Source organism: Primulina tabacum, chromosome 5, assembly GCF_025594145.1.
Source record: "Primulina tabacum isolate GXHZ01 chromosome 5, ASM2559414v2, whole genome shotgun sequence".
Classification (NCBI taxonomy): domain Eukaryota; kingdom Viridiplantae; phylum Streptophyta; class Magnoliopsida; order Lamiales; family Gesneriaceae; genus Primulina; species Primulina tabacum.
The window spans coordinates 11575332-11588176 of NC_134554.1; the positions used below are offsets into that span (position 1 = coordinate 11575332).

The window sequence follows — 12845 nt, forward strand, 5'->3', positions numbered from 1 at the left end:
CAATCAATGAGAACTTGAACATGTGACATTGGCTGTGGTACCAATTGTTGGATCAAGCGTTTATCGCTTTACCAAAAACTATAGCATGTGTTAACATTTAAAACTCTAATATTTTAAATCGTACAGTAGCTCGAGCACAATGTTTCGATTGTTCTATCAAATAGTGACAATTATTACATTCAGCATATATTGTGCTATAATTTAAAATATATGAATATAATTATTTTAATTTAATTTTTTTAAATGTAAAAATCAAATATTTGGTCTTACAATTAATGACTATTTCAAACAATGCGTTCGATTTCGACGAAATGTAAATTGATAAATTAAATAAACTAGAACAAGTGTTGTTCTTCAAATATGATTTTAAATTTCACAATTATTATTAAATTAAATATATTTTTTGACATATCAACGCATGCTCACTCTTACTTTTATATAATATAATAAAATAATGATAATGATATTGAATATTTCTGGTTGTATAAAATTTTAGTTCCACCTCTATAAATACTTGCATTGCAGGATCTCCCACATTCACCAAGCAACTAATCTAAGCTCTCACACGAAGTAGTAATCTCCTTAAATCACTTCTAGAAATTCTCTCTGACACAGAAATGGCTTCGAGCAAATCTTTAACTTTCAAAGTCACAAGGCGAAACCCCGAGCTCATCCCTCCATCAAACCCAACTCCCCACGAGTTCAAACCCCTCTCTGATATCGATGATCAAGAGGGTCTCCGTTTCCAAATTCCGGTGATACAGTTCTACCGGAGAAATCCATCAATGGAAGGAAAAGACCCTGCTAAGGTGATCCGGGAGGCCATCGGGAAGGCTCTGGTTTATTACTATCCCTTCGCGGGGCGGCTGAGGGAACAGGATGGCCGGAAGCTTGTGGTTGAGTGCACCGGCGAGGGAGTGGTGTTCATTGAGGCGGATGCGGATGTGACGCTGGAGGAGTTCGGCGAATCCCTTCAGCCGCCGTTTCCATGCTTGGAGGAGCTGCTTTATGATGTTCCGGGTTCTGGTACAGTCCTCAACGGCCCTCTGTTGCTTATTCAGGTACAACGTTATACCAGAATCAGTAGTTAGTTTATTATTAAAACAAATTATAAAATTCAATTTACAAGATGTGGGCCAATTGTCAAACAGTGCAAAGAATAATTGCGAAAACTCGAGGCTCTGAATTAAAGAAGAGAAATGATGAATGCTTCACTCACCAAGCCTCGTATTTCTGATATACAATTATTATGCTTTCGAAATATATATGTATGTATGTATGCATGCCCCGCCCAAGTATCGATTAGTGATGAAACATAGGGATGTAATCGAGTCGAGTCGAGTCAAGTCGAACTCTTGAATGTTTGAACTTGGCTCGTTTATAATCGAGCCGAGCTCAAGCTTTATTTAACGAATATATGTATGGCTAACGAGCTTATTCAAGCCTTTATCGAGCCTAAACAAGCTTAATAAATATGAATTATACATTTAAATTTTTATTAAATTAATTAAAAATAAATTATATATTTAAAGAAAATATATGTTATTCTTGTTAAAATTTGTAAATTTATTATAATAAATAAATTTAATAAATTTTTCTATTTATTTCATAAATAATATGCAAAATCAATAAATCAAATATCAAAACTATTATTTTTTCATCTAAAAGATTACCCATGAACTTACCAACGAACATGTTCACGAGCTAATGAGCCGAATACTGTAAAGCTTGAGTTTGATTTGTTTATCTTAACGAGACTCATTAAACGAGCTCAACGAACTTTTATCGAATCGAGCTTCCAATGACTCACAAATAGTTTGGTTTATTAACATCCCTAGTGAAATATATATGTTATTCATTGAATAATGATAAATAATTTGAAACTATTTTAAGGTATATATAACTATGTTATACATTAACTTGTCGCGGCGTAAAGAGCTTACTTTTCTAAAATATATTTCCAGAATTCGGTTCGAGTTCAGTATACATATATATCTAATAAATAAAAGTTAAAGTTGGTAAATAATGTAGCCCATTCGTTTTGCTTTTCATTCCTTCCACTTTTTCGTTGGTTGTTTGAATGATGATTTTTTTTCTTGAATGGTTAAGCTTATAATAAATGATTTAAATCAATAAAATTATAAGTTTAATTATTTAAAAAAATCAAAGTTTTATCCATATAAAAGATGGCGTATCAGCATTTTATATCATAATATATTAATATATATATATAATTAATTTCATGGTTTAAAAATATTATTGAGATTTTCACTACACTTTTCTTTGCAGGTCACGCGCCTGAAATGCGGAGGGTTCATCTTCGCTCTTCGACTCAATCACACAATGAGCGACGCCGCCGGGCTGGTCCAATTCATGTCCGCCGTCTCCGAACTGGCCCGCGGCGGACGGAGCCTCTCAACCCCACCTGTCTGGAACAGAGAGCTTCTCAACGCACGGTCCCCACCACGCATCTCCTGCACGCACCACGAGTACGACGTCGTACCTGACACCAAAGGCACCATCATCCCCCTCGACGACATGGTTCACCGCTCATTCTTCTTCGGCCCCGCCGAGATCTCCGCCCTCCGTCGCCGCGTCCCTCCCCACCTCCGAACATGCTCCACCTTCGAACTCCTGACCGCATGCCTCTGGCGCTGTCGCACAATCTCCATCTCACCCGATCCCCACGAAGAGGTGAGAATCCTGTGCATAGTCAACGCCCGGACCCGATTCAACCCACCACTCCCGGCCGGATACTATGGTAACGCGTTTGCATTCCCCGTCGCAGTCTCCACCGCAGAGAATATAACGGAGAATCCCTTGAGTTACGCGTTGGAGCTGGTAATGAAGACTAAATCCGACGTGACAGAGGAGTACATGAAATCGGTAGCTGACCTGATGGTGATCAGAGGGCGGCCGCATTTCACCGTAGTGCGTACTTATCTGGTCTCCGACGTGACGCGGGCGGGTTTCGGAGATGTAGATTTCGGTTGGGGCAAGCCGGCTTACGGAGGGCCGGCTAAGGGCGGAGTTGGGGCGATTCCTGGGGTGGCCAGCTTTTACATACCTTTCAGAAACAACAAGGGAGAGAATGGGATCGTGGTTCCGATTTGCTTACCAGGTTACGCCATGGAAGTGTTCGTGAAAGAGCTTCAGATGATGTTGAGACAGGAACACGATGAACCAGCTTCAACTGTTAAAAGGCCTGTCTTTATTGCATCAGCGCTTTGAATTGTTATTTTAGTATTAAATATATGCTGCGAGAGAACTTATGCTGTTGTAATTTGCGAATCAAGTTCGGAGGACGTGTATTCATAAGCTTTTCGACATGTCAAATAACTTTCGGCTAAATCTCCGGTTAATGTAAACTAGTAAATCAAACTTACCGAGTCTTTTATGATCCGTTCTTCCATAAAATATTAATTATTTCTTGAATATAAATCTATTTTTCATCGACAACCATTTTTATCAATTTCAAATGTCACCGGGGTCAAAGACTCAAGGGAGTGGGGTGTAATTAATACAGTAGATTTATTGATTTTTTTAGATTTTAAAAGTATAGAGGTATTCAATTAATTCTTTTTGCATATTCTATAGAAGTCTAGTGGTATTCAAAATAGACTTTCATATAGTTTTAAAAAATCAAGATGTATTCAACATTGACTTTTAAAAACTCTATAAAAATCTAGAGGTATTCAAATTTTCAATAGACTTTTAATAACTTAATGAAATTCATTAACATACAAAATTGTAAGCTATGATAAAATATATAAGTTATGATATTTTTATACAAAATTGTATCAACACAATGATAAATAATATTGTTTTCACATGTATATTATCAATTCAAAAACAAGATTACAGATTAATCAATTGATGTATTTTTAAAAATTTACTAAAATGCATACAAACCCACATATATACATATGCAAAGATTAAATGATTTAACTTTTAAATAAGTAAATTTATTTATTAATATAAGTATTGGAAAACTATTTCAAACTGAATATATTATATATGTCAATTAATTATTTGCTCAACAAAATTTATAAAAAATATTATGTTATAATTAAGTACAAAATTTATAAAATTCTATTAAAAAAAATTCACAAAAATCATAAAAATCATGAAAAAAAGTCTATATGAATCCACATAAATCTGGTTATAAATCCGTGAGATTTTGTAAAAGTCAATAAAAAATTACCAAATCCATAAAAGTCTAATACATTTTGAATATGCGTTAATTTTCTTGATTGAGAGGACAAATGAATAACAAGCGATTTTTGTTGTTGTTGCTTTATCTACTAAACTAAGAGAAGTTCCAAGCCTTACTTTTTTCCCCAAATTAGTGACCTTCTTAATTAATCACAGGTGCAAATATTAATTAGGTGTTTTTCTTGATACACTCAGAGACTAGATTGCTTCACTAAATTAAGTACTTTAGGTGAATGACAAGCTAGTAATAAACAAAATTTGTGCATGTTTTGGAGCCAAGATTTTCATAATAATATATATTTGCGTTAATGCTTTTATGGAAGTTAAACACAAAGACATTAAAATCATGACCACATCAAAACTTAACAATAATACAGAAATCAATATAAATAGCGTAGATAGTATCCGCTTAATCGGTTACTCGATTCGCATGTTTAAAAATACACGACATAAAGAAAAGCCATGGTGGCCCTAGCAAACTCCATTGGTTTTCTTCTTGTCAGCAACAAGCTTCCTCCAAGCAGTCGTGATCTCCCTCTGCACCTCTATTGCTGTCTTCTTGACCACGGACGGAGCGTGTTCCTCCACCACAGAAGTGGCTGCGAGTTTCTCTGTGACCCTGGCCGGGAGCGTATCAAGGTCATGGAGAACCTTCTCTATGTCCGAGACAAGCCTCTCGGCCAACGTCCTCGAAAAATCTTCTCGGATGACAACACGAAGGACTGTTACGTGCTGGGCATCTGGAGGCATGGTGTAGGCGGGGACGATCCAGCCAAAGCGACGGAGCATTTCGGAGATTTCAAATTCGTTGTGGTGGGAGTTGTCCTTGAGGGAGAATGCCACAAGTGGCACTCCATGGTCTTTGGAGACTATGTTGAAGCGTTCCGTGCGCTCTAGACCTTCTCTGAGTACCATGGCGTTCTCCTGACAGTTTTCCATTATGTTTTGGTAACCCTGCATAGGTACATCGTAACGTAATGCTTAGTTTTTCAGTAAAGATTAGATGCAAAAATTGCAAATCTTTTTCAGTGATTGTATGCAAAAACAAGCACGCGGCATACATTCAAAGCTATACATACCTCGAAACCCAAGCGAATAAGTTGATAGTACTGAGCAATGACCTGACTAGAACCTGCAAGAAAATGAGTACATTTTATCAATAACATGATATCTATCAACTGCAATGGAGTGACAATTACTGTCACCCGAATGTGAAATTAACTCGAAGAAATGAAATGTGAGAGTACGTAGATATATAATATTACCTTTAGAGAAGTTGAGTGTAAAAGTGGGTTGATCAGCTCCGAGATAGTTGATGTGAAAAATGAGTTCCTCGGGTAAGTCCACTTTGGTCCTCCACACAACCCAACCAATTCCAGCGTACACTAGCCCATACTTGTGGCCACTCACATTTATACTTTTCACCAATGGCAATCTAAAGTCCCACTCCAGTTCTTGATAAAGAAATGGTGCGATGAACCCCCCACTTGCTGCATCCACGTGGATTGGTGTATCCCATCTGCACCATCAATTATATACATAAATTCATTTCTAGATATAAAAATGATGCATCAAGTATTGATGCCAAAGACCGAAAGTCAAACTATACATGGAAGCGAGTGATCCATGCACCTGAATAGTTGAGAGTGTTGTGAAAGAATAGTGAAAATTATGTATGCTGTATGCGTACCCGGTTTCTTTGTTCTTCTTGAGCAAGAGATCATTCAATAGTTTAACATCTTCAAACTCGCCATTCAGGGTCGAACCCAGGATTGCGGCAACGCAGATGGTGTTCTCATCCACCATTTCCACAGCCTTCTCGGGGTCCATAACATAGTACCCATCTCTCAATTTAACTTCCTTAAGCTCCACTTCGAAGTAACGTGCGAATTTCTCCCAACAGACCTGAACATTTGCACCGGTTACAATGTTGGGTTTGTCGCAGGGTTTGCCGAGTTCTTTCATCTTGTTCTGCCATTTTCTCTTGAAGGCTAGCCCCGCCAACATTATGGCTTCAGATGAACCCACAGTCCCCACGCCGACGGCTGCCTGGCCTTCCTCGAGTGGTGCGTTAAATAGACGTGCAATGATGTTGACGCATCGATTCTGCATCCAAGCATAAACGTTTTTGAGAACGATCTTAATGGTAATAGTACAACAAGGTTTTGTTCATGCTTCCGATAATGTCTTGTCCGCTCAACACACAACACACGGATAACATGAAGTGAACGAGAACACTATATATATGAGTAACATCTACCAAGCCATAAAATAATAACAATATAGTACTAATAAAAACAGTTTTCTCCTTCAAAAAATAAAAATAAAAACAGTTTTCCGGGGATTGCGCATGATCTTGTGAATATCATATTCGGAGTAAAAATCATATTTGCAATGTTGCATAATATATCAAATGTTGCAGTACAGAAACTTTTTAATAAAGAAAACCAGCGAGCAATATAGTGAATAAAACAGTATGTAAAAGCTTAAAATAAACCAAACAGAGGCCTCTACGAAGTACAGTGTCTTTAAAACAAATTCGTCCCCTTCTGTATTTGCTTCGAGGATCGTCTTTGACGTCTGTTTCCCAGGATACAAAGGAACAACCAGCAGTGACTTAGCACGAGATACTATTACATGGAACTGAAAACGTATCTTCGCTTTATCACCAAAATTTAACAGAGGCCAAATGGAAAGCTAACAATATGAAATGCAAGAGAATTCTTGAAAGAAATAAGATTTTCATATGTTTGAAATGAGGAAATGAACACACTATTTATAAGCCCCAAAATGCACATTAAGAGTCATGCAAGATTAATTAACTCAATTAATCTTCCCATTAACTCAAGAATATGAAGAGTCAAAACTCTTCAATTAACTCAAGAATCTAGAAAGTCAAAAGACACTGCTACAATAATGAGCTACAACTAACTCAAAAATGAAAAAAAGTAAAAAGACACTTCCACGTTCATGAGACATACGTTTTGATTCAAACTTCCAACATGCAATTCCCAGCAGAATTGGATTAGTCTCACTCCTGCTTTTTGAGTTATACGCAGACCGGGGTATGCCAAACCCGTAGTGACAGGACGACGTTTTTCTTAACAAAATAATAATAATCAAGTTCGGGTCAAACAAATTAAGGGCAAATCCGAACCATCTCAAGTGTTGTTAAAATCGCTGAGATTAAAGGCAAGCCTAAAATTTACAGTTTTAGTAATTTTTTATCAAGCAATTTTACTATTATTATTCCTAAAAAATTAGGCAGCAATTTACTTTCTTCTATCAACCATGGAGCACCTAGAATTCTCAAGTGTTTAAAGATCAGTCAACCTGATTGTTTCTTACGAAAATATCAAATAGCGCCATATTCTGTGTTCTTGATTGCGTTGCACAAAAGAAATCAATTACTAACAATTATTTTAAATTTTATTTACAGAAATCCAAACGATGGTGTAACATAAAAGTTTCATAAAATATAATTTCCGTATAATTTTTCTTTGACTTCAAATTTTAGAAAATCCATCGAACCAATCAATCCAAAAATAATTCGAACAGTGATGGATATACCAGTGTGTGTGTGGGGCCGGGAAAAAAACGAAATATTAAAAATTATAAAGACCATAAAGGAAAAGACAAAGTAATATGATAAATAAAAAGACAGGTATTAAAGTTGGATAGCGAAAACAATTAATAGTCCCGCGTTTATCGCAGCGGATTGACAGCGTCAATTTACCAACTACATTTAAATTATCCATTCATGCGTTAAATGAAATTAAATTAAACACAATAAAAATAGAACCGATGCAATTTAAAAAACACAATGCAAAACGCACAAGATCATTTCATCAGCGGCAATTATAATAATATTATTAATTTTTTTTAAATCTTATCCCTCATATTTTAATGGAGGTCACAGCATATATCGATGCAAAAAAGCGACAATTTGAGCAACACGATAGACAGCAAAAATAGTAGTATTTTCAAACAGATGCTTTCGATTTTCGCCTGGAAATAAAGCAAGTTTCATTATTAAAAAAAAAAAAAGAAAATTCTAAGCTACACATTTTGTTCGGTGCAGTATGACCATTCATTTGGTGTGAAGACTTCTAAAATATGTGAGCCGCACTTCAAATAAATGATTATGATAGACCAGTTGAAGCACATGGGTGGAACATTGAATTTCTCCTATAAAAAGGACTTTGGGATTCAGTGAATATATAAGTCCTATATATATAAATTTTTTAGGTAGAAGTGATGATATTTATTGGACAATAATAATTTTATTTTCTTGATATTTGTAGTATGGACATAAAATGCACGCAAATTTGTAATTACTTGAGTGAATTCCACTCGAAGCAAACATCTTTCCTCTGTCTACGAGTGGTAATGAAACAGAGACAACGTGCTTGTGGGGCATAGCCTAGACAAATGCAACAATTTGTGGGGGCATACCGAACCCAAATCATGGCAGAGACGACTTTTTTTCTTTTTTTTATATATATAAAATAAACATTCCAATATTCATCCAAGAACCTTTAAATACCTTTTTTTTTTTACAATCTCTAAAGTTCCATGTAATATGTGAGACATATCAACCCTACTAATATTCACAATAAAAAGTAATACTCTTAGCATCAAAAGTAATACTTTTTCATAGATAACTCAAATAAGAGGTCCGTCTCACACAAGTTTTTGCTAACACTTAATTGTTCCCTTTACAATAAAGCAGAGACTTTGTTTAATAACGATTAAAAGCATGATCAAGAGAGTCATTTTGAAAGGGAAAAAAGGGTAAATTAATGTTAATTGAATCTGATAATAATATATAAAAGGATTGATATAATTAATTAAAACGCTTTAATTTCTAATACATAAGTAAATATCCAACCAATTGCATATCTCTTTTACATTATTAAAGAATCGCATTGCCACTCTCTCAAAATCATGAACTTTATAATTTATATTGGAATGTGTGCTTAGATCCATTCTATCTGAACTCTGAAGCCCACATACAAAATTAGTCAAATAGGGATATTGGTTATTTTTAGAGAGTAGTAATCTAAATTATTTCACAATATGGAGTAGTACTCAGTCTAATCTTCAATTCAATTTATCCCCGCTCGATCGAGATCCGATCGATCCGGTAGCCAATCGAGGTATAACTTAAAAGTATTTTGGGGCTATTTACATAATAATTAAAGTAATTATATGACTTGCCTGAAGCTCGGTGGTGACAGGGTACTCATCCATGTCGACATAGTTTTTGTTAATGGAGGCCATGATGAGCTTGTCACACTCAGGTTCCATCCATGTCGTGACGAAGGATGCTAGGTTCAACCTTGGATTCCCGTCCAGCATCAGCTCATCGTTTATGATCTGGTACGCTGCATCTTTCGGGATCGAATTCTCCGGCAATTTAAACCTGACCATCCATAAATATTTGATTTAGAGATCGTCTGTAACGGCTAAACGAAATATTACATCGACTCGAAGACGAGTTTTAAAATTGCATTTTAATTCATCGAACCTGGGAAGACTGTCTCGTACGTATCGAGAAGCGAACGTCGAGTGGACGGACACATCGGATTGCGAGGCGGTCTTGGAGAGAACCATCTTGCTCAAGTCTTGGCTTTGAGGGTATTGAAATTGAAGTGAAACGAATCCTGATGGGAGATATTTTGTTGGGGTTCGTTCATATGGCTTTTGTGTATGTGTGTGTGTGTGTGTGTGCGTGTCTATATATATATATATATAACTAAGCAGGGTATGGTGGAGGTCATGTTACAATAAATTTTTGGAATTTAAAATATCTACGTTTACTTTTCAATGTTAGGAATCGGCTCATGTGAACTGCCTCCAATAGTAACTGCAGGCTGCTGCAGGGCCGAACCTTCCTCGCTGAAGTAATTCTTAACGCGTGAGAAATATTTTTTAATTGATCTTACTTATAAAAAAAATTTTATGTTGAACGTATTATTTTTGTTTTAAAATATTATTTTTTTGTTAGTTATGTTAAAAAAATATTATGTAATATATTTTATTTTAGCAAAAAAAAATATATTGTTTAATATATGTTGATTTGATTCACAAATTAAAATATTATTTTTATGTCAAAAATAACAATTTTTATTTTATATATAAATAGAATTTAATTATCTTATAGATCTACACGTGTGAGATCGTTGAAAAAGAAAAATTACTATGTTTTCCCATGTATTTATTTTATTATTATTTTGTGTTCGTTGTATCAGTATGTGCTTTTGCATTTCTTTAGAATTTAATAATTAGTTAATGAAAGACGTGGCAACATTTAAATGTTGTGATTGGGACTAGATCAAGTCGGTTCGGATACCATATATCGTATAAAAATTAATAGAATGGAAAAAATGATATCGGTATCGTAGTGAATTTCCGGTATATTGAAAGTTGGTATATCGAAAATTCGGTATGGTATCGGTAAATACTATTTTACCGAAAGTATATATAAAAAAATTCATTCTCTTGTAATTCCAAGGCAAGTGATTATCGATATTAAATAAATCTCTCAAGGCAATCAAAGAGACCATGAAAGATATATACAAAAAAAAATTCATCAAGACAATAAACACCAATCGCAACATGTGTCTTGAGATCCAATACATTAATGAACACCAATAAACTTAAACGACGACATATGTGAATTCTTCATCCGCTATCTTTGCAACAATGTCTGAGGTCATGTGATCAACAAGTCGAGGCTCAGCATCCAGTCCTATAGCTAGCTGTAAAGTTAGACTACAGAGATAAAACTTTTCAACAGTTTAAATTCTCAACTATGAGTCGAGTTGCTTCACTGAACTTTAATTTGGAATATTCCAATATGTGAGTCCAAACAAAAGTTAAATTTTTTATTTTGGTACGATATCGATATATATCGTTTTATAAAAAAAAAACTTATATTTTTAAAATTTAACTTTATTATTAAAAATATTATATATTTTTTAATTTATATATTATTTCGGTATTTCGATATATATCGAAAATTTCAAATTGCATACCGTTATCGTACCGAAAAGTTCGGTATACCAAAAATTTCGATAAATTCTATATTTTTGGATACGATGATTTCGATATATCAAAAATTCGGTATTTTTTTTCTCTACTCCTAATTGGGACATGGGATGCACCTTCCCGTTTTAGCAGTCAGTTTTGTCCAACCATGGAGGAATTTTGATAGACAGATGTATAGTTACGTTGCTAGGTACACGTATAATAATATTTTATTAAAAATATTTGAAAAAACATATATCACAATCCACAACTTAAATTTTGTATATATTCTAGAGATAAATTAGTCGAAAAATGTCATGACAAAACATAATGTTAACATTCGAACTTTTGTTTAGGGCAAACCAAGTACGGATCCAAGCCCAGCCTAATTTTTTTTTTATAAGGATTTATAGAGATTCGAGTCAATTCTATTTTTTTTTTTGGTAAATATATATAGAGGTTTAAGTACAGTCTAATTTTTTTAAAAGATATCATGATATTGAAGGTGTTCATAATATCAAATTCTTTGTACCAGGTACAGAAAAGCTAAAGTTATCGACCACTTCATTTTTAATTCTCTCACGTCAGACATTTGTATCTCCACGGCTAAACTTATATGTTTCCATGTACATTGTAAAACTCGAGCATAGGCGGAGTAATGCGAGGAAGATCCGACGTCTGATTCCGATTTTTAGAAAATTTTGAGACATTTTCCAAATGTTTCAGTACTCCGGCATAATATCATAGACTTTTTGGTCCTCAAATATTTCATTTAGGTTGGTAATTGTGTTTGACTTATTTTTTTATAAAAAAAATGCATACCCTTTCGAATTTTAATTTAGTGTTACATCCTGAAAACCATTTACGTCCAATACACTAAAATACACATGTTCTCTTCGGTCTCCAATCTCTGACACAGTCTCCTCAATTTAGAATAAACTTGATGCCTGTTAGCCATGCTATTAAAATAAATATAATAATCAATAGTATTACTACCAATTTTGGTCGTCATAATGATATATTATCGAAGTTAAAAAAAATCTGTGGATCAACAACAATACATTTCCAATCGAGCACTTCGTTGCAGAGAAATAATTATCAATGTTTAACTTCTAATTTATTTAAAATATTTGAATCATTCATCAAATTATACAAGCATCGACATTATTTACCTGGAAAATGTCGATATTCCCCTTCAAGAGAGTTACGTAAACACTTGTTAATCACAACCTTTTAATAGTGTTTCAGTTGATTTTTCTATCGAGTCGACCCTATATTTTGAGCGAATTGTTTCAAGATTTAGGAATTGTCTTCTTTTTTTTTCTTTTTTTTTTTAATTTTGACGAGGGAATTGTCTTATCTATTATTTAAAAAGTTTTACCAAAGCTTTTAAGAAAAATTTAATTTTGTCATTTATTTCTATTATTTTTTAATCAATCAATACTGATAATAACAGTTATTGAGAATCTATAATATTCGGGAGGAATATGATTCTGCGCGTGAAAAGAAAACCATGGGAGCCCTGGACCCTTTATGAGTTATATATATATATATATATAATGAATAAAATTTATATTTTGTGTTAAAAACATTACTTT

The 12845-nt window shown here is 34.2% G+C and overlaps 2 protein-coding genes and 1 long non-coding RNA gene across 3 annotated transcripts; 1 reads left to right on the forward strand and 2 right to left on the reverse strand.

Moving 5' to 3' along the window:
- The first annotated feature begins 524 nt into the window (after window positions 1–524).
- Window positions 525–3401, forward strand: LOC142546551 (benzyl alcohol O-benzoyltransferase-like). Its single transcript, XM_075654322.1, has 2 exons — window positions 525–1061; window positions 2290–3401. The coding sequence occupies exons 1-2, from the start codon at window positions 618–620 to the stop codon at window positions 3229–3231; spliced, it is 1386 nt and encodes a 461-aa protein (XP_075510437.1). The 5' UTR covers window positions 525–617; the 3' UTR covers window positions 3232–3401.
- Window positions 3402–4553: 1152 nt separating this feature from the next.
- LOC142546552 (glutamate decarboxylase) lies at window positions 4554–9927 on the reverse strand. Its single transcript, XM_075654323.1, has 6 exons — window positions 9746–9927; window positions 9436–9640; window positions 5906–6321; window positions 5481–5734; window positions 5295–5347; window positions 4554–5169 (listed from the first exon to the last, which is right to left on the reverse strand). Exons 1-6 carry the CDS (start codon window positions 9829–9831, stop codon window positions 4687–4689), a joined length of 1497 nt encoding a protein of 498 aa, XP_075510438.1. The 5' UTR covers window positions 9832–9927; the 3' UTR covers window positions 4554–4686.
- Window positions 7662–8632, reverse strand: LOC142546553 (uncharacterized). The gene is made up of 2 exons (XR_012820477.1): window positions 8554–8632; window positions 7662–8321 (listed from the first exon to the last, which is right to left on the reverse strand). It is a non-coding gene; the product is annotated as an uncharacterized LOC142546553 (long non-coding RNA).
- Window positions 9928–12845: the final 2918 nt, after the last annotated feature.